The sequence below is a fragment of the Mixophyes fleayi genome, chromosome 5 (genome assembly GCF_038048845.1).
Source record: "Mixophyes fleayi isolate aMixFle1 chromosome 5, aMixFle1.hap1, whole genome shotgun sequence".
In the NCBI taxonomy this organism is placed as follows: domain Eukaryota; kingdom Metazoa; phylum Chordata; class Amphibia; order Anura; family Limnodynastidae; genus Mixophyes; species Mixophyes fleayi.
The window spans coordinates 107,152,882-107,175,807 of NC_134406.1; the positions used below are offsets into that span (position 1 = coordinate 107,152,882).

General features: G+C 37.0%; 1 protein-coding gene and 1 pseudogene across 2 annotated transcripts in view; one reads left to right on the forward strand and one right to left on the reverse strand.

Moving 5' to 3' along the window:
* Window positions 1-382: 382 nt before the first annotated feature.
* The window catches only part of HUS1 (HUS1 checkpoint clamp component), a 29,793-nt gene continuing 7,249 nt past the window's right edge, over window positions 383-22,926 (forward strand). The window contains exons 1-7 of one of the 2 annotated variants that reach the window (XM_075212654.1): window positions 383-422; window positions 4,844-4,971; window positions 8,572-8,748; window positions 15,908-16,015; window positions 18,150-18,224; window positions 18,888-18,990; window positions 20,936-21,067. In XM_075212654.1, coding sequence (XP_075068755.1) covers window positions 398-422; window positions 4,844-4,971; window positions 8,572-8,748; window positions 15,908-16,015; window positions 18,150-18,224; window positions 18,888-18,990; window positions 20,936-21,067 — 748 coding nt within the window. In that variant the 5' untranslated portion in view covers window positions 383-397. Of the gene's footprint in view, window positions 423-3,014; window positions 3,212-4,843; window positions 4,972-8,571; window positions 8,749-15,907; window positions 16,016-18,149; window positions 18,225-18,887; window positions 18,991-20,935; window positions 21,068-22,926 lie in introns of those variants that run through there. The other variant, XM_075212653.1, reaches the window with a different exon arrangement.
* LOC142159566 (5S ribosomal RNA) lies at window positions 11,940-12,058 on the reverse strand (annotated as a pseudogene).

Consider the following 22,926-nt stretch of genomic DNA (forward strand, 5'->3'; position numbering starts at 1 on the left):
AATTCCAGGAATAGTGTGCAGCATACGAGAAGGGTTGTATTACAATTCTGCTCTACAAACTAGCAATTTTAAGTACAGGCATGGAGTCAGACATATGTTGAACACATTACACTGTTTATTGCAGTGAAAACACAGTCCAGGTCCTTTTCACCAGTGTGCTCCATGTTACCACACCTTCCTACCTGATTATCCAATACATTCAGTAACTACACAGGAACAAGTACGTTTGCAGCAGCCTGCTTCCACTGTGTACTATGTGACTACAACAGCCAGTATGCCACTTTCATCATGTGTACTATGAAATGGGGATTATATATGTGGTATGTTCTAATTTCCCTATTGTAATGCAGGTGCTGGTCGAAAGGTGATCATGAGAGGCTGCAACCTATAACATCTAATGCTGGTATCTCCTAGAACCTTCGGTAGGAGTAAACTTGCATAGTTTTAAAAGAATAAAGCTTTTTTATTTTTTGTTATATTGCATTTGTGTTTTTATCATCAACATTTATTTATATAGCGTCAGTAAAGTCCGTAGCACTTTACAATTGGGATCAAAACAGTAATAAATAATACTGGGTAAAACACACAAAGAGGTAAGAGGGGCCTGCTTGCAAGCTTATATATGAGCTATGTGCTGATCAAATATTGCTGAATTGTATTAAAAATTATCTTAAGGGTAATGCACCAGATTCTGCTTTGAATATCTTTATATATGTACGAATTACTAAGGAGCAAAGAATCTGTAAACAAATATACCCAGAGGAAAAGAACAAACAGCTGAGTGTGGGGAACAGACTACCATGTACGAAAATGCTTATGAGCTATTGGAGTTTTTTTTTTTTCAGTGGAGCAATCAAAGATACTCTTTTTCGTCAACATAAGAAGTTTGAATTACTAATAAAAGGACCAGACTATATAAGAAAATTATACTTGATCTGAACATATTTGTGTGTGTTTGCTGTAGACCTTCATATATCTTTTTTTTTTTCTATAGGGTGGTTATGTCTATGTGCCTTTATATATACTTGTATTTAATAAGGATGAGCGGGCTCTGATTCCGCAAATCCGAGCCCTCCCGAACAGTGCGGATCCGACGGGATCCGAGCACTGTTCGGGAACTTCCGGGCGCCAAATGGAGCCAAACCGAGGCTATGACATCCAAGTCTCGCGTCGGATCTCGCGAGACTCGGATGTCATAAATACTCACCTTGCGGGCGCCATCTTCATTCTGGCTGTGATCACTCGTGAGGGAGGTTGTAGTTAGGGAGCTCCTGATCAGTTTAGTGGATCTTTGTGCTTTGTCCAGTGCTCTGTCCTGCTGAGTCAAGTGGTGCTTTGTCCAGTGCTCTGTCCTGCTGAGTCCAGTGGTGCTTTTGCCCTGTGCTCTGTCCTGCTGAATCCAGTGGTGCTGTGTCCTGTGCTCTGTCCTGCTGAGTCCAGTGGTGCTGCCTGTGCTCTGTTCTGCTAAGGGCATTGTTATTTTAAAATTATTCAAAAGTTATAAAAATTTTTTTTTTTTTTTATAAAAAACCTATACAAAAATATTTGAAAAAAAATATAAAAAAATTAGTTAAAAAATACTAGGTACTGATATTTCAAAGTCAAACTACGTTCACTGTTGCGGCTGTACCAAAAAATAATAGGTACTGCTATTTAAAAGTCAAACTACGTTCACTGTTGCTGCTGTACCAAAAAATACTAGGTACTGCTATTTCAAAGTCAAACTAAGTTCACTGTTGCTGCTGTACCAAAAAATACTAGGTACTGCTATTTAAAAGTCAAACTACGTTCACTGTTGCTGCTGTACCAAAAAAAACTAGGTACTGCTATTTAAAAGTCAAACTACGTTCACTGTTGCTGCTGTACCCAGAAATAACTGCGGCCTTAACAGCTATGTTGGTGTTAGACGTGCATCCGGTGTCCGCCATCTGTGCAGTGGAATTCAGACCAGTTGGAGGATGTAGGAGCAGCCATCTGTGCAGTGGAATTCAGACCAGTTGGAGGAGGTATTGTGGCCCCCGGTACCAAACTGGGTACCGGGGCCACGGTACCAAATTGGGTACCGTGGCCACTCCACTACGCAGTCCAGATAGATGCATATCAGATATTAAAATACGTTGACTGTTGCTGCCAAATCAAAAATTTATGAAAATGACCCATCATCGTCGAAAACAAGAGGTAGTGACGCGCTCGAACTACACCCTCTATATGCTGCAGAGGATGTAGGAGCAGCCATCTGTGCAGTGGAATTTAGACTAGTTGGAGGAGGTATTGTGGCCCCGGTACCAAATTGGGTACCGGGGCCACTCCACTACGCAGTTCAGATAGCTGTGAGGTGTTCAGAATAGACTGGAAATGAGTGGAAATGATTCTTATTGAATGTTATTGAGGTTAATAATAGCGTAGGGGTGAAGAAAACAAAACGGGATTTTAGCACTTTTTATGCTTTTTTTTAAAAATAAATCAGAACCCAAAACCCTAAATCAGAACCAAAACCTTTTGTCGGGTGTTTTGGCAAAACAAATCAGAACCCAAAACCTCAAGCTAATCAGAACCCAAAACACTAAAAGTGGCCGGTGCACACCCCTAGTATTTAATGTTGAAATGTTTTGGTCAGCATGAAAAATAAGCAGTACTCAAATATGTCCATGGGATTCATAAAATGACTATAATAAAGTATATCTCATTAAGTGTTAGCACTAAAAAGCATAGAACATGCAATGCAAGTTTGGGAATACTCAATCACAACGTTGGAATATTCAAATTTCTGACTTGCAAGCTAGTTAATACACTTTAATGTGTCCTGTTTTTTCTCTTTGGGATTAATGCCTTAAAAACACCTCATGGGTGAATAAGACTGACAGGAAAAACTATTTTCCCATCTGAATTCAGTAGAAATATTGCAACGTCTGGTCTGTTGTTAGAACACTGCTCTACCTGATCCTCCATTACTTTCTTTAGCTACACAGGGACGTTCGCTGCAGCCTCTTTTCCTGTGCACCATGTGACTACAACAGTCACATGACCGGGTGATGTCAGAAGGTCCTTTGGATGCAGCGGACCTAGCTACCACCATATTTACAATAAAGTAAAGCGGCTGGAAAGGTCCCGGCTGGAACATGTGCTAAGAGTAGACCGGCAGGCAGTCAGGCATATACCATGAAGTTTCGCAGTAAAATTGTGGATGTCAGCTGCCTGAACCACTTCACTCGTGTGTATACTCTGTATAACTCTTTATGTACATGTATCCTGCTGTCTGACTGTTATTTTCCGGTCACACGCAGGTTGCAGCAGACGTTTAATTTAATTTAATCCATGGATTTAACTCTTTCTTGACATGAGGTTCTTTGCACTTCCATGGCCTTGATAACACGCCCAGGTTTTGCATTTTGACATGTGTCGGTTCTGTAGTGAACAACTTTGTTTCACTACTCAAATGATTTTTCTTTTCCTGGCCAATATGTCATTACTTTAGTACCATATCAGCCTCTTATTACCTAAATTATTGCAATTCTAAAGTCTCAGGATAATATACTGTAAATTAGGTGTGTTCATTGTGTTAAATAAGGATTATCACTTATTTTATTATTTGCGGGTAAATCTGGAGAAAAAAATGGCTAGTATGGATTTTAAGTGTCTGCCATATTTACTTTATGTAATTAGCTAAGTCCTATCAGGTACGCCAAAAATGTAATTGTCTAATTCTCCCAAGTTGGGGCAAACAAAATTTGTATATTGGAATCGGCACAGTCCTGAATATTATAGGCCAATGGGAGAAGGCTTGTCTGCTTGCTTGCAGTGGGGAGAGTGATGATGTAGAAATGATTGTTATGTTTGTTTTTTAAATGTCACTGGAATAATTTTGATTCCTTGGGGGGGGGGGGGGGGGGGGTAAATTTATTAAGCTGCTGGTTTGAAAAAGTGGAAATGTTGCTTCTGGCAATCAATCAGATTCTGGTTATTTAGTACATTCTACAGAATGACAGCTAGAATTTGGTTTCTGTAGGCAACATCTCCACTTTTTCACACCCTCAGTTTGATAAGTTTACCCTCTGCAGTATTCTGCTTTTTACTATTTCTCAGATATCAGTGCAGGTATATATAGCCAAAACCATACATATGTATTGTATTTAATTACAAAAAGAGCAATTACTAACAATTTTAAATAGATCCTCACTGACATTGCATTATGATGTCAAAGGATTTAATATGCAAGAGTAGATGTGGCAAGTCGATTTGGCTTATTAGTTTTGAATAAATTAATGTGTATTATTGTCTAAAACTAAACTGGATTTTAAGTCGTGGAAATTCGGGAATGTATAATAAAATATTTTTTATAATATAATTTCTACACATGATTTTTAATTTTGAGCCAATGGTGACTCATCAAGGCAGTAGTACAGTAATGTAACATGGGTACAGAGCTTTACGTGGTGCATGAGCAAATACAGTTGTATGCACTGTCCATACGTTCGGTAAAACCAGAAGTATATGCAAAATGCTTGGCAGAGCAAACTTGTTTGTTGCATGTCTTATTTCACCCCATTAGGTTCTACAACCTATCCGATTAATGTTAGTGTTCTGATTTATGTCACACTTGTTACATATTGACATCTAACCAGAACATATTGCATGTTTTCAGAATTACCAGCTCACTATTTTACAGTGTAGTCTGGGTGCTAAAATATTTTGAATTTTTTTTTTTTTTTTTACTGCTCAATTTTTACACAAATAGTGTGTTTAAATGTGTAACCATAAGATTGTGAGTTTTAATTTTTTTTGTATTTTATGTGTATTGCATCTGCTACATTGCTATTTATGCTAAAATGTTCATATTTTCTAGGAGTTGTTAACACAATCACCAAGTTGACCAAGTCATGCACTTTCCGGCTTACAGCGAACAATCTTTACTTTATTCTTACCGACAAAGTGGCTAATGGAGGAGTTAGCATGTGGTGTGAACTTTCCCAGGTAATTCTAATATTTCTGATCTATATATTTTATGATGTACATGTTCCAACATCTGTCAACTCTCAATTTCATTCTGCAAACTGACAGAAGCTCCTAATCTGAAATCCAACATTGAGCTGGAAACACTGTTTCTCTGTTATGCAAAAGCTTTTTATGCCAGTAATGGGGAATCTGATATACTTCAAAGGCAGCATGTGAGACCCTCAAACGTTCAACGCTAATTTTCAGCAGTGAAAGAAACAACCTTAAAATGTTCATGGCACACCCCCATCACTTATTCCCAAAATGCTCCCACTTGCTCCAAAATTCTGCTTCAGACCACCACTTGCCACAAAATGCACCAACGTGCCCTCAGATCCCACCTATATTACCCTTTATGCACTTCAGACCTCATCATCATCATTTATTTATGTAATGCCAGCAAACTCTGTAGCACTTTACAATTGGAAGCAAACACAGTAATAAAACAATACTGGATAATACAGACAGAAAGGTAAGAGGGCCTTACTTGCAAGCTTTACAATTGTGGGACAAGATTTAGTGTGCGAAGGAGGGAATTCCATAGAGTGGGTGCAGCTCGAAAAAAAGTCCTGTAAACAGAAATGGGAAGATGCAATGAGAATGGATGAGAGACGCAGATCTTGTGCAGAATGGAGTAGTCTAGTTGGGAGACAATTAAGGATATGTATGTTGGTGCATTTTTGTTGATGGCCTTGTAGATTAGTAGAAGTATTTTATATTGGATTTGGTAGAAAACAGTCAAGTAACGTAAAGACTGACAGGGTGGCTTAGCAGAGGAAGAACTATTTGCAAAGAAAATCAATCTAGCCACTGCAAAATAGATCGTAGGGCCTCGAGTCTGTTTTGGGGAAGACCAGTAAGGTGAGAATTGCAGTAGCCAATGCGGGAAATGAGTGCATGAATTCAAGTTTTTGCAGTGTTTTGAGTAAGATATGTGTATTTTGTAAATGTTTTTTTAGAAGTATGTAAGATTATTTAGATATAGGGTTAATGTGGGGAACAAAGGATAGTTCTGAGTCAAGGATCACACTTGGGCAGTGAGCTTGCGGGGTTGGATTTAAGGTCATGATTTCAACAGAAATAGAAATGTCTTATTAGATTAATTCTATCGTTTTCAAATAAGCATTGCCCAAGCGATTGTATTGTGTTTCCAAAGCGCAAAGTAATTTATTTTAGCATATGCAAATTTTAGCAGTTCAATACATAATTATAATACGGTACAGCCATTACCAAAAGATAAATACATACCGTGCCCGCATGCGCTCGTTAAGCTGCGCTCCCACTGGTACCAGCAGACAATACTTCACTCCAGAATACTGTGGTCAGATAAGACTGCCCTGGTACCAGCTAGAGCAGTAATATATATACTTAGTGTTACAGTGAAAACAATGCAGATGGTGTGGCTTGCTTCTATTGGTCCAGGTATCAGGAAGGTCCAGAGTGCTGCAGGTCATAGGCCAGTTCAAACCAAAATATCCAAAGGTGGGGGTCCTCTCTCCAGGGGTTGTGCTCTGACTTTCCCGCCAAGAATCCAGTTACAACTAGTCTATTAGCATTTTATAGTCAGTATTTCTTTAAACATTTATTCCCTAACATCGCTAACTAGAGTATGCAATGTGTGATCTCTTCTGCGAAGAAACCAGACAACTGCTGATGAATAGGGGATTAAAATACCAGACATGACACGTTTCCTGTAACCTGATCCTTTAAATAACACTAAAGTGTACATATAATCATAATATATAAACTAATAATAAACTAAATACTATCTACCCACAAATCACTGTGGATTGGAATCAATATAAATACGAAATATATAAATAACTAAATGCTGTAGTGCGAGTGTGTGCGTGCGTATTTTGCCACGTGATTGCGCCATGCCACGTGTATAGTGACATACTGAGTGCAATCGCACGATAAAACAATATTAACCAATATACTTTCGTTCATCCAATTATACGACTTCGACAGTCTGGTAGGCAACTCTCAAGAGAATCAAATAGGTTGTTTGCAGAAAGGAAGCATGTGAAGCGAGTATAGGTAAGTCTTTCTAGAAGTTTGGAGGGGCATGGGAGCTGAGAAATGGGACAGTAATTTGAGAGAGAGTTTGGGTCAGAATTTTATTTTTTTCAAAATAGGAGTAATCACTGTGTGCTTGTATAATGACGGGAAGATACCGGTAGAGAGAGAGATTACAGATTTTAGTTAGAGGTGGAATGAGCGCAGGAGATAGGGATAGACCTCACCTACATGCCCTCAGACATCCCCCATTTTTACACCTAGTTCTACTAGCTGCTGCTGCTCTCTTCTGCCAGCCCAGCAGAGGAACAGGCCCTTACTGTACCCAGCCTACAGGTGCCGGCCCTATTCCACTTTTACAGGCATAAGGTGACTCGTATATATGACTCGTATACAGAAAAATGTATTTATGGACATATATATTGTGTAATCCATGCTGTGAGTTTGGACTCAAGCGAATAAGACACGAGGATATTTGCGTTCCATCGCCTATTTCTGCTTACTGAATTGTCCTGAATTCAAGCTGGCTGTGTTATTTTATTGTAAATTTTGTTCATATGTGTTTGCTAACATATTCTATTATAGTCAAAGCGTATTTTAGGCTATTGATTATATGTAGGAGATATTTGTTCCTAAATGTCGCCAGGTGAAATAGTTACACAGGGATAAGACAGAACAAGAGGCCTGGACTAAACGGTGAGCGTAAACAGACTCCATATCATCCACTTTGTCATCTGACCAGCAAGGTCATTGCATAATAGGGCCATGGCCCAGACTCCTAGGTACCTTCTCCCCAGGGAACCAACGGTCCCCAGCCAGTAGGGGAGGACACTCGAGGATTAGCCCTATCATCTTACCACCTATCACAAGCTAGCTACCGCCCTAATACACCCCCTGTTTGCTCCATCACCGTGGAAATAATAAGGCTTATATTACCAGTGCCTTTGGGCTGTAGAGGTAGATCTTGTTTTGTGGGGACTAGGAACCATGCTTCCATCACATAAGTATTCTGTGCTTTTAAGAAATTCTTCTGCCTTGTATCTGTACATCAACTCACTTTTTCTGCCATCTGCTGAATAAACTATGTCCCTTTGTTGCAAGGATTTGCCTAGGTGATTTTCAAAGAAACCACCAGGACGCACGGTCCAGAGTTAGCGATAACTGGCTAGATATATATGTATGGATAAGCAAAAAAGAAAAATTCTGTATGTCTCACGCTAAATGAAGCCCAATATCTATTAATCCAAGATACATCTTTTTGCACTGGACAGAATGTCAAATTGTTAAAAGGTCCTCAACGTTTTTCACTCAATATGAAATGATAAACTTGGTCATATATGTAGCTATGACTTAAAAGTATATGTAAGTTGTCTTCTGCAGAAAAGCTATTCTTGCAATTCAGGAGTATGTATGCATAGTCATGGGGACTTGTACATATTAATATTCTACATACATTTCTGACTATTTAAATATCAGCTTACATTTAGGTTTTGCAGACTGTTAAATTATGGCAACACATATAAGTGCTTTATAAACTTATATCCTGGTTTTCTTTTTCAGGCTAATTTCTTTGATGAGTATCAAATGGAAGGAGTGTCTGCTGAGCAAAATGACATTTATTTGGAGCTGATACCGGAAAACATTTCTCGAGCTTTAAAAACAGCGCAAAATGCCAAAGCTGTAAAAATCAAGCTTACAAATAAACACTGTCCTTGTCTCACATTGGCAGTGGAGTTGGTAAGGACACAAACTTATAACAAATGCATTTTTTAAGGAAACAAGTTAAGAGTGTTGACTAAATAGTGTTTTATCTTGTTACTGAATAGACTTGTGGAAATGAAAAACATTGTGAGCTGTTCAGTCACCATTTTACTCTTCAGACATGGCCGATATTGTTGTGTTATTTCTTATAAACCCATTCAAATAATGCTTTAGGCTAGTGTGTGTGTGTGTGTGTGTATAGCCTCAACATTAAAACCACTGAGTAATGAAGTGATAAGCATTGATTGTCAAGGGGTGGGATATATTAGGCAGCAAATGATCCATCAGTTCTTGAAGTTGATGTGTTGGAAGCAGGAAAAATGGGCAAGTGTACCAATCAGAGCGACTTTGACAAGGGTCAAACTGTGATGGTGAGACGACTGGGTCAGAGCATCTCCAAAATGTCAGGTCTTGTGGGGTGTTCCTGGTAGGCAGTGTTAGTACTTACCAAAAGTGGTCCAAGGAAGGACAATAAGAGAACCAACAACAGGGTCATGGGCGCCTAAGGCTCATTAATGCGTGTGGAGAGCGAAGACTAGCTTGTCTGGTCCAATTCCACAGAAGAGCTACTGTAGCACAAATTGCTGAACAAATTGATGCTAGAAAGGTGTCAGAACACACAGTGCATCACAGCTTGCTGCAGACAGGTCAGAGTGCCCATGCTGACACCTGTCCACCACCAAAAGCGCCGACAATGGGCATGTGAGTGCCAGAACTGGACCATGGAGTAATGGAAGCAGGTGGCCTGGTCTGATGAATCCTGTTTTCGCTTGTATTGTGTGGATGGCCGGGTGCATGTGCATCATTTACCTGAGAAAGAAATGGCACCAGAAAGCACTATGGGAAGAATGTAAGCCAACAGAGACAGTATGATGCTCTGGGAAGTGTTCTGGCGGGAGACCTTGGGTTCTGGCATTCACGTGGATATTACTTAGACAGGTACCACCTACGTTACACTTTGCTGCAGACCAAGTACACCCCTTCATGGCAACAATATTCCCTGATGGCAGTGATTTCTTTCAGCAGGATAATGCGCCCTGCCACACTGCAAAAATTGTTCAGCAATAGCTTAAGGAACATGTCAAAGAGTTCAAGGTGTTGACTTTGACTCCAAAGTCCACAGATCTCAATCCGATTGAGCATCTGTGGGATGTGCTGGAAAAACAAGTTCAAGCCTTGGAGGCCTCACTTCGCATCTTACAGATCTTGAGCGTCTTTGTGCCAGATACCTCACAGGACAGAGTTGTTTTGGTGGCACGTGTGGGACCTATACAATTTTAAGTGTGCAGACAATTTTATAGTCTGAAGGGAGTGCGTCCTAGCTCATCTCTGAATCACAGTGTAGCAATGCTGACAAGTTTATGTGTGCTGCATGCAAAGCAGGCAGTATTTTCCCTGCATACAAAAAAAAAAAAAAAAAAAAAGAATATTGCATTGCATCCCTTGAATCGCAGCATGGCTTGCAGATTTACATCGGACTGTAACCGGGGCCCTAAGTTCACAACACACAACGTATGGCACTAAAACATATTTCAATCGTACAGGTGGGAACTATGCAACTTAAAAACTTAAAACCTGTCTTTCATACTAATGTATGTGAGTAAAGACTATAAAATAGCGTACAAATTGCTGAGATGTAAAGGTTTCCTAAACATTAGCAAATGTAATTTTGTGTAGAAAGACCAGTTAGAGGTTTTTGTTGACAGGTGATCCATCAGACTTATCAAAAGTGATGACTCATAAAGTTGTGGAAAGTAAGATCACCAGTGTAGCTAAGACTTAATCATATACCAAATGGGAGGACAGTGCACCTTGAAAACAAGATAAGAAACTTAGAGTAGCATTTTGTTTGCTAAACAATATTAATGAAAATGCAGTTTCATTAAGCGCCAGTGACTTCAAAAAATGAGTAAGTGATGTACTGGTTTCTAGTTAGTTATGAGGCTGCATTCTCGTTTATATTTGTTTATCCCACAAAATGAATACCTCAGTTTTGTGTCTTATAGTAGCTAGCATTGAGATTCGAATACCCCCAGGCATTATTTGTATGTTTCGCACCACACCTATACAATTTGCTTCATTAGTTATTGTTTTGTTTAAAAATATTCATGTATTTTTCACTAGGTTTTGGTCACTTGAAGTGATTGTTCAGTTGAAATGTAATTATAATGTAATTTTCTATAAATAAAAAATCCTCACACTCAATGCTACCATTGTTAACCTTTCAGTATAATATGAGGAACATGAATGCACATATTATTAAATATACACACACGCAGACACATAAATAATGTCTTATTACTATATCCACACAAAAGAGGATATCCCTGAGCGCTGATTTAAATCAACCAAATATTAAACCTTTTAATAATATCACAAATCATATAAATTTTCTAGCCACCATTATATTAATGAGGGGAAAAACTTATGCAGCTTCTTATAGAGATTGTTGTGTAATCAATCTTATTAAAAAATAAATAAACTAGAGAATAGAAGCGCAAAAAATATATATTCTCATCGACAATTCTATACCACTAACACAATATTCTATTAAAACATTTTATTAAAAAACAATTATATGACCATAAATCAAATTATGGATAACTCATAGGATAATGGAAGAACAAGCAGTAATAAAATTCAGAGCTCAAATACACAAAAGAGAAAAAAAGTAGGTATTAAATATAACGGTCTCTGATTGTAAAACTCCATTGTGCACATGAGATAAAATAGTCTATTACCGCAGTAAACAGTGGACAGTAAAGAGGTTTCTTTAACTTTATCAGCAGTCCAATAGAGATTTACTCTTAATCTTTACAGCCATGTTGTCGTGAGCAATGATTGCAATTTTGCAATGATTGGTCAGAAGTTTATGCACACTACACAATGGAAACGAGATTGGAACGAAAATATTTAACGGTACGACCAACCAAATGAGGCGACAATCGTCCATTTAGGCAGACTTTCGACCATCGTGCCACTACACACACTGACCCGACTTTTGAACGAGCGGTCGTATGTCGGCTGGTTGAGCCGATTATTGGACAACTATTGGACCTGTAGTGTGTGTCTAGCTTAAGACAGCCGTCTTATTACCCAGTTCTGTGGGCGACGTATTCTCCGAGCTCACCTCCAAGGGAGACAGTAGTTAGCTATATTCTTTGCTCGGTCTACAGCGCCTGGTATTACCAGATGGTCTCCCATCCAAGTACTAACCAGGACCAGCCCTGCTTAGCTTCCAAGATCAGACGAGATAGGGCTTGTTCAGGGTGGTGTGGCTGTAGGTGGTATTAAAAAGTATATGATGAAATCCTCAGTCAGATGTCCATAGCATAAGTAATTGATCTTAATAGGGCACAGTAATCAATTTTAAATAGCTGGATCAACACTTAACTAGCTTATTCCACAAAAATAAGGCATTGAGCACAAGAGCGTTTATACCTCCAAATTATCCAAAAACACATGTATCTCCAGAGTAACTTGTGGTTTCCTCAGAGAGAGTGTAATTATAATGTAATTTTCTATAAAAAAAATAAATAAATACTCGCACTCAACATGAGATGCACTGGTTCATAAGACTTACCACATATTATTACATATACACACACACGCAGACACATAAATAATGTCACAGATCTTGTATATACACTAAAAAAAATTGTTGTTTATAGTTATAAATACTGAAACATATAAAAAAAATATATATATATAATATATATATATATATATATATATATATATATATATATATATATATATATATATATATATATATAATATATATATATATGTTAACCCGTGCATGATACTCATGCATTCTAGTCAAATCAAGCTACTTAAGGTGTTAAAAAGGTTCTTGTCATGCATTTGGGCCATAGCCCAGGCCTCAACCACCAACCACTCCCCACTGTCACCCCCGGCAACCACCAACCACTCCCAACTGTCACTTCTCCTTCATATATTCTTTTAAATCTTTATAAACACTTTTAACAATTAACAAATTAAATTAACAAATTAAAAACATCTTAGTATACCAAATTTCAGCCCCTTCTGAATTTTTTTTTTCCACACACACTAAGAATTTAGTAGGTCAGTGTATAACTCCGCCCAGCAGGTGGCGCTACAGCTTGGTTTTATTTTTTCCACACACAGACAGACTAACACACGCCACTAGACATTTATATTATAGATATATATAGATATATATATGTGTGTGAAGTCAGCCTTTCTTCCATCCACACAGACTTTTAATCCCATTACCATTATAATTTTTATTGTAGGCACGTTAGATAATAGCAATTATGCAGTGGTGACGAATGCTCAAAATCTCCTTTATACTGTGAGTAATTTATGCTTCTATCATTATCTTGTTCTGCAAGTACAATGCTACATACTATGCTGGTTGTTCCAGTTTGAATGAGGTTCTTTTGGTTTCAATGAGTTAATGACTTATGAATGCAAGATTTATTGTGAAGTTTATCTTTATTTTTTACAATAAACATACCATAAAAGAAAAAGTAAATCAAATACTTAGCTTCCAATATGTTCAAGTAACAGTCAATTTCCAGGACCCCTCTTTCACACGAAAGCTGGAAAAACAATAAGCACCTTTCTTCATTAAGGTCCAGTCTTGAGGCAAAGGTCTTTCTGGCTGCATTCCAGTTTTATACTCGGAGAGCAAAGGGTCTTGGAATCAACATACATATAAGGGTATGAACATATTTTCAGACTCTCTATTGGTACATTACTGATAAAAAAAGATACATTCTTTGCACATCTGCAGAAGCATCTGAAACACCTCCCTGGCATAATATGTGGAGATGTCTTGGCCAAGCCTTTGATCAGATAGGCATTTTACAATACACACAGAAAAGTATGAATACAACAAAATGGAACTCAGTGGCCATTTTGATAGGCCTGACGCACTGTAAATAAAATGTAATATTATTAAGGTCCTATCAACAGGGGCAGCGTGTAATATTGTTTTTCTAAGTATTTATAGAAAGAAAGGAAAGCAAAACTACCTAATTTCTTCTTTTTACAAATCATTAGTTCATTGAAATTGTGTAGTGATCTTTTATTTGTTAATTTAGAAGTGTCTCTTTCAAATAACTTTTTTTTATATTTCTAAAATGTTCTAAACTAAACAAACTGCAGCACTAAAGACCCAACCAGCTAATAAAAAAGAAATAAATCAATGTAACAGTCAAGAATCACCATATAAAATGTAACCTTTATTAATGTCATCATGCCATAATAAAAACAAAAAACACACATAGAAATGACCTAGTAAAAAAATTCAAAACAATATAAAAAATGATTGCAATACCCTCCGATCAGATATATAACTTTACATATACACACACACCGAGCTCTTAGCGCTGATGGAGCTCAGAAGAAATGTGATCATTTGTATTGACAAAAAATCATATGATTGGCCAATCAAATTAAAATGTATAAGTAAAATATAAATATAACAGGATAGTCACTGTAAAAAAAATGTGTAGAATAAAGATCCGATAATATCGCACTATCCACAATATAATATCGCAATCATCCATGTCCACATCAATGACTATAGATCATGAAATTGAAATTCATCTGTTCTCCTTTGTATATAGCAATATTAGAGGTAAATAATTATGCTCATATCATAAACCTGCAATATCCTCAGTATATAAGTTCGATCAGCCGTATTCACGTCAGTGGCAATAAATCTTGAACTGAAAATCAGTCTGTTCTCTTTAAAGTTAAATATAACAATATAAGAGGTGTAGTATGCTCACATTGTGTATATCCCAAAGATATTACCTCTGTCAGTTGGCTGTATAGATGTCTTCAACTTATTCGAGTCTTGAGATGCCTTGGTCTCTTAATGATAAGGCACTCTTACGCTGTGATGTACAAAGCAAATGTGTGGAGATGCCAGTAACTGTATCTTAATATAGATGGTATATCATTTAACCGGCTTCTGCAACCAATCAGATTCTAGTTATTTATTTAGTACATTCTACAAAATGACAACTAGAATCTGATTTGTTGCTAGAGGCAACATTTCTACTATTTCAAACCGCAGTTTAGTAAATATACCCCTAAGTGTCTGATGCCTGAGGAAAGAATATTGCTACCATAAGTCCAAAAGTACTCTATATCTGCAAAAAATTGTAAATGCATAGATTTGTATTTTTAATTCATAATAAAGTGTTTATCCACGTTATCAATTTCTGGCTATGGTAATTCTGTCTAGCTATCCTGCATCAAGGATAGGTGGATAAGTTATCCAAAAAGGTGAGGGAACTGCCAAAGCGCCCAAAGTGTGCTTGTATTAGCAAAATTGTTAGTTAATATATATTAAAATTCTTCTTACATTCGATCTATTGTAGTTTCCTTTGATGTTTCTCCTAGCGCCTATCCCTCAAATTTAATACTACAGCGTATTCAACTGTCCCAAATGGAATAAATGACCAATGTCAGAGATGCTGGAATAAAGGTTCTCCTATTTAATTTAAGGGGACCCTTACTGGATTATTTTTAACTGTAACATTTCCTACATAATGGGCCAACCTTGGCCCATTTCTGCTTTTTTCCTCTATGTCAACATGCACCTAGCAAGACTAGTTTGGGCGGCACATCCTGTGGGTTCACCGCAGCACAGTCTATCCCTACCTTGTGGAAAGCAGATTTCCCATTTTACTCCGTGCCCCATATTAGCCTGTGCCTATTGCTAGTGGCTTAGTGGGTGGACATCTATACCTACCTTGACTATTCACTGCCTATTGTTATAATCTAAAGTAAACAGCAGCATTGTCTTATTGTTCTTTAGCATGTGGGCAGGGACACCAACTGTTCTCACAGGTCCATACAATGAATATTTCAATAAACAAGAGTTTTATCCAAATTGATATCCATATATAGGAAATCAAAAAGTGATTGCTGCATAAATTACTAACAAATAGGTGTGGTGGGTTTTGTTTTGGGGGGGGGGGGTGTGTGTTTTGTGAGAGTGTCCCTTTTAATACTTGATTGTGTTGAGATGAAAGGCAACATACAATGTTTACTTGATAGCATTTTTCTTTAAAGGACTTTGTTAGTTTTCTGTTTTGTCTAATTTTTTTTTTAACATTTTTTGTTGTAGCTGTCTTTATCAAAAACCAGTCGCATTGTTACACATGATATTCCTGTGAGTGTTATTCCCAGAAGGCTATGGAATGACTTTAAAGAACCTACTGTGCCAGACTTTGACGTGAGTATGTTTATATATTCCCAGTCTGCCTGTGCTAAGAGTATATCATGTATGTGCTCTATTGTGAGTTGCTATTTTTACTTTCTGAAACAATTATTTTAATCACTTTTTTTAGGAGGTTGTGAGTAGGAAGCATAATGCAAAAAAGTAATAGTAATTATGTGGTGATAAGGGCATTTGGTGCATGTGATGAAGTGTCTACATAATTTACATCTGATTATATTGTAGAGCAATTTTTACTTACGGCAGAAATAACAATGTGTGTCCCCAAATAATGTGTATGTAATCAATATAAATAAATGGAACTGATAAGGAGGGCGTGCCACAATAAAAGTCAAATATCAACAAAATACACAGAAATACTGTCTTTATAAGAAGCACGCTAGACGATAATTAAAAAGTACAGAAATCATTCATTACAATATATACTTAAATTTATAAACAATAAATAAACTCTATACCTGCAAAATTATCTTAATATGACTGGAGATGATCTCTACATGCAAATGGTGAGTTTCAAATAGTAAATCTGCTATACAAGACCCAGTGTCTCCCTTTGCATCATATGGGAGAGATGAAAATGAAGAGGGTTGTTCAAAAATTGAAGACCCATGTAAACATGCATGTAGTCACCATTGATGGTTGTCGGAAGTATTGTAGCTTGCTCAGACCTCCCTCCCCTCATTAAATTGATGAGACAGGGCAGTAAATTTATTCTAGGCTGGTCAAATACTGGTCCTGGGGGCACATAAGCAATGTACCCTCACGATTAGACCTTTCTCAGTCCTGTGTAATCCTTACTCACGCTATCCCCATACACATTGTAAGAGACAGACTGTTAATGACAGTCCAGACCACAGGGCATCTGCTGGGAACCATTCAAATCTGTTCTTGACAATTACAGATCCAAGGCACAGCTTTAGTTAATGATGCACTATGACTCAGCAAGAGACACAATTTTATAATCAAAGTATAACACTGGAGTTTTTGGTGAACTAGAAAGTGCAGCTCTGGCCTCCGTTCTAACACTGTGTTTGGTGACTGTAAATGTTAGGTAACCAAGGGTTTAATTTACCAAAATTAATATAATAAAACTTCGTTTTACAGTTTATACATACCATCCTAGTAGGCAACTGTGCTTGTCAATCAAAGTCCAACTAAATGTGTCCCCTCCTCTTTTTTTTTTTTTTTTAACAGACATATAATTAAGGCTGGTTTTATAGTGAGTTTCAGTTTAACACCATTCTCTGTAGGCCTGTATGCTTGAAAATATTATCTCAAATTCCAGTTTAAGAGATTTAACATGCACAGAGGCGAGTACCTTTTCTTGATGTTGATTCATCATTATTAGGACTTATCCAGGTTAAGTGTTTCCAATATTTCAAATGGCTAAAGATGGACACTTAAGATTTGTAATGACAGATAGCACCTTGCCATGCATTAACAGATGTTGGCTCATATATTTTGCAGTTGCAAAAGAGGGAATATTGATGGGTGAAGGAATTGTGGTAGATTCAGGATGAAAGTTTTACACAGGAACACAAACATTCAGATTAGCACAGTGGTTCCCAAACTGTGTGCCTAGGCTCCCTGGGGTGCCTCGGCAATCTCATAGGGGTGCCTCGGCCAGGGCCAATGGTAAGCAAGTCGGGGGACTACTGGGTAATTATTTTTCCTTAGGGGTGCCTTGAAAAAATTATGGAGACCCTAAGGTTGCCTTGAACTGAAAAAGTTTGGGATCCACTGGATTAGCGGACTGGTTACAGTTCTACTTCCGGGAACATCGTCTTTCCTGTGGCGTAACTCCCACTATATTTTGACTTGGATGTTACAAAGTTGTTTTATTTATTTATTTAAATCTACAATAAGGACTGCAAAACACATCAAACTTTGAACCATTGTAACTAGCTGGATTAAGAAAAAAAAGTATAAACTCTTCAAGAATCAGTAGGATGCCCACTGTTCTTTCTTCTAGAAGAGAATAATGTATTAAAAAGAAAGTCATGGTGCTAACAAAAAATGCGTGGATCTGTTATCGTGATTTAACACTTTCTAATTTGAAAGCATATGTACTAACTTTTAAATTTCTTATATATTCCCTACAAATGTGATGACTGTATTTATCTTTGTATAGGTAAGCATATATTTGCCACCAATTAAAACTATGAAGAGTGTTGTGGAGAGAATGAAAAACTTAAGCAATTTTATAGTAAGTTGTTGGTGTTTTTTTCATTCATTTGGTTTGTTATTTGAAGATTAACTTTTCTTTTAAATAATTTCATGACAATAAATACATACATCTCATACATCGGCAAAGTGAGAATAAGCTTCTGCAATATTTTATTGATGGTATCGGTCAATTGGCAGTTAGTCTATAACTTGGTACATAAGGACTTTATCAACAGTTCAATACAGAAGAGTGAAAGGGCTAGTTCTTACTATTGTCTCTGTCTGTCTAAAACTCTTAAGATTTATTTGTTTCTTCCTTCATTTAAGCAATCTGTAAATACAGCAAATTAACAATTCTAGTTTTACACATTTTTACTAAAAATGCAGTAGTTAATTGATCAAAATGTACTTTACAAACAAGTCGCATCAATAGCATTATTTGCTTCAGCCAAGATGCTTGAAATAATACATTACCTTGTGAAATATTTTTTAATATGATTTTTAGTGATGATTTATTCCTTTTAGTCTGAATAATGAGATACAAATACCAGACTTGTTCCACAAATACTTGCAAACATAGAAATACAAATGCAGTAAATGACTTTGTGAATCAGTCATGTATCACGATTTCTCAAAGCCTTTTGTTGTAGCCATACATATGAATTAAAGTTCAACTAGTCATTTATATTTTTATTTTTAAAAGGTTATTGAAGCCAATGGAAATGGAGAAATTAACTTGAAAATAGAGACTGATCTAGTGTCCGTTTCAACTCATTTCAAAGACCTAGGAAACCCTCCTTGGGATGGTAAGTGGTTGCATATTTTTCTATGTAGATCAGTTGTACTTTCTGACACCAACAAAATAAGATTTTCTGTTATCTAGAAAGTTGTTTATTACCTACCGTCAAAAAAAAAATCTTAAATAAGAGTACAACAAAAGCACATCTTCTCAAACACTCTTATATCTTTGCGAACAAGGGAGTATGCACTTAATATCTTCCTCAGAAAGGAAATAAGTTAATATTATTCTCATTATTCTTTTCTATTGAGCAAGGCATTATGTTTAGTTTCCTGGACATCAACCGTGATATTTCATCTTCCAGCTTCAGTAGATCATTTTGTTGGATATACACCAGAGCCCTCCAGTCACTATAACCCCCAAAGCATATATATATCAGTGGTGAAAGTAGGTTGTGAGTGAGTAGCCACATACCAAAATGTCAAAAAATGTAGCTTATTTGATATAAGGGTGAAAGACTTCACCAACACGCAAGTGCAGCTAGTTAATGCAGTAGAACACTGAAACTCAAGCAAAATGGAATGCAATAGTGTAATATGCTTAAAACCAGCATCTGAATATGCACTATTTATAGGACCAGAAAAATCTCAAAAATTACCATAAAATTATTTTAATACAAATTAAAAAAAAAACAATACAAATGACAAACAAATGCCCATACACTGAACAAAATAAATTACAGTTTATCTGGAAGCAACAAGCTCCTGCTGATGACCCTAGAATGACGTTTTCTGGCCACAAAAGTCATCTCCACACCAGGGTGAAGCAGATGAAGGTTCCAGATGTCTCCTTCCCTTGACGCGTTTTGTTGTTCTGACTTTATCAAAAGGGTTATGTCTGAACTCTAAGATGTCCTGAGTTTTATAGTCCAAGAAACGGTGCGCAAATGACATTGGAGAAAATATCCCCTCAGTACATCTTTGGAAATGTCCTTGAACATTGTGTGAATAACAATTTTTCAATGGTGTTATCTTCTTTCTGATAATATCTATGTTTGAATATATATTCCTTCACTACAAGGTGACATGCAGGTTCGGAGTTCTATATCCCAGATCTGCAGGGTGTCACACACAGCACCAACAGCCAAGACAAAATAAATAAAAGACGAGAATTATATATATAATATATAGATATAGAGATTGCATATATATTTATATATATTCTCCATAAGTCCTCATACTCAATATACGTTAAAAAACGCAAGCAAGACCTGAGTGAAATTACTTTTTCGCCATTGTACTTGCATTTTTACTAGTGTGCTAAGAGTGATTGAAAGTCATATAGGATTCTCCAATTCCGTAAATGCAATCTAATCTAAATGCAACACTTTTGTACACCGGTAACAGCGCATGAGTGGTTCAGTCTTGTATGCTTTCTTCGAGTCGTTTAGCGCCTTCCTGCATTTGTGTGTGCAAGTAAGAATAGGTCACCATGGGATAGCACACAATCTTTATAATTTTTCAATTGTAGGCCCTCCTCCGTCCCAACAGGCGCGGATACCTTTTTTGTGCATGTTCATCATAGGAGTCCCCAATGCCCACAATAAGACAATGGGGCCACTGCATAGGGCATTGTAGCTTACCCATGTACAAGCTTACAAAGATGAAGACCTTAATATTATATTAATATAAGAGGACTAATGGTGGCTTCATTGGCCACACTCACCAGGAGAGCTTACCGAGTCATGAAAACAATGAATTGCATTGTTGAACTGTTTACATTTACTAGTATTTAAACTCTAGTAAAGTCATATAATTTTGGCCACTGGTTATAATGCCTAAAAAGCAAAACTGTAAGGTATGAGAAAAGCCCTTCAGTGGTTGCATCAACTTCAGCTGTGGTAATTTATTTATTAATTACAATAACTACAATCATGCAAAAAACTTAGTTCTCCATCACTTACGTTGAAGGTGGGTTATGTTGTTATGGCTGCATTATCTTTTCTATTATAGCTTCTAATGACGCCTCACAAAATAGTACTCAGGAAAGAGACCCAGATATCATGTCAGAAGCCAGAGTTGATATTCGTAAACTTCTACAGTTTCTTGCAGGACAGCAAGTAAATCCTAACAAAGCCATATGTAGTAAGTAACTCTTCTGGGTGTTTTATATTGTACGAGTGCGTTTTCAATTTCATATTTATCAGAAAACTTTACTAGCACTATGTGTTATTGGGAGTGAGGAAATCTTTACCTTCAACTCTACTATCAATGCATACTCTGAGTGGTCATCCTTATGCAATGTAGAGTCAGGACAAAGATTTCTGATGATATCAATTTAGCACCTCCCTAGCCTACTGAATAATAATATCCTGAATTCATGATTGCAGTTGTTTTATTTATTTATTTATTTTGCAATCGATACAAGCAAACAGGTTTTTTTTTTATAAGTCAATGAGTAAACATTGGTAACCTACCTGCCACGGCAACATGGAGCTGAGAGGCTCCCGTTCTACGCATCTTAGCTTCTCCTGTCCAAAAGAGTGTTATACCTCCCCATCCCTCGCTTTGTAATATTTTTTGGTTAACTGCTGAAAATGCTAAATTTCTTGAATTTAAAAAATGTCTCGTCACCATTTTAACTATTGGAGCCGCAAATGTTTTGGGTTTGTTTTGTCTTTTTTTTTCTTTGCTGTTGCGTCTCTTCTTCAGACTAAATGGCTATTTATGCTTTAAGCAGTAGGAACTTAATATGAACACTAAAAAACTGATTATGTGAGGCTCTTCCTAATGAAATGAGTGAACACCGCAACGTATATCATAAGTGAGACTAAACAGTTGTGCAAATCTCTTGTTAACATAAATTGGGGACCTGCTCGTGGCAAGGGACGATCTATCGAAAGTCTTTTGTGACCACATTTCCTATTGTTTTTGTTACTTGCACTTTACCTAATCTGCTAAAGGCAAATTCCAGAAGCTCTATGGACTTTGGTAGTATGAAATCATTATTTTTTCACATTTAGTATAATATAAATTATATTACATGATGCAAGGCTAATTGCCCTATGTCTGACTGCTTCTCCCATGTGTCCTTCCACTTTTCCCTCATGTTTCCTTTATAACTTTACCTTTCCTTAATGTCTCCAGTGTTCCTATATCTCTCATGTCCCCTTTGTGTACTTACATTTTCCCTCTTATCTCTTCAACTTTTCGTAATGTTTCCCTTTCCCTTAAGTCTTCCCTTATGTATACATTCTTCTTTCCCATATATTTTTCCTTTGTTTTGTTTGTAAAGGGGTGTTCTTGATTGGATGGGAGAACTGCCTTTTTGCTGTTTGTGATGCCATATAATTACAAACAGGTGCACCAAATTACTTAACGCTACAGTCTGGTAATAGGAGTAAAGAATATTTTTTGAATAATTAAAATATTGCTGTTATGTTCTGTTGCAATGCTCTAAGAGCCGAGTGGCAAGTAAAAACAGCTGTGTGGAGCATCCGGGAAATAGGTGTTGGGACGGACACTGGGTATCAGGAATCGGAGGCTTACAGAGAGGTAACCAGACTCACCCCTATGAACCACCTTATATTATCACTAAAGATATGAGTGTTAATGAATTTGCCATTTCTAGGTAAGGTTCAGTCATGGGTCGTCAGAGAGGGACGCAAAGGAAAGCAGAAAAAAAAAAGCAAAGTGGCAAGCATCTTTCTCATTAAAACTTCATATCCCAACTATTGTTGAAAAGCATCAGAAATCCTATGTAGATCACTAGTGGTGGCACTATATGAATACAAAGCAACATATTCTCATAGTATGTAGGAGTTATGAAAGCTATATTTATTAGCTGAAATGACCAGGGTGCATTCTCGTGCATTTTTATAATAATCAGCTGTTGCTTCATTCAGCAAGGTTTCATTTGGTTATCAAGGTGAGATTAGAAATGAAAAATTATTGTACAGAGCCAGTGAAAAGACCTATTAATCCGCATTGGTGGCTTGCAATTC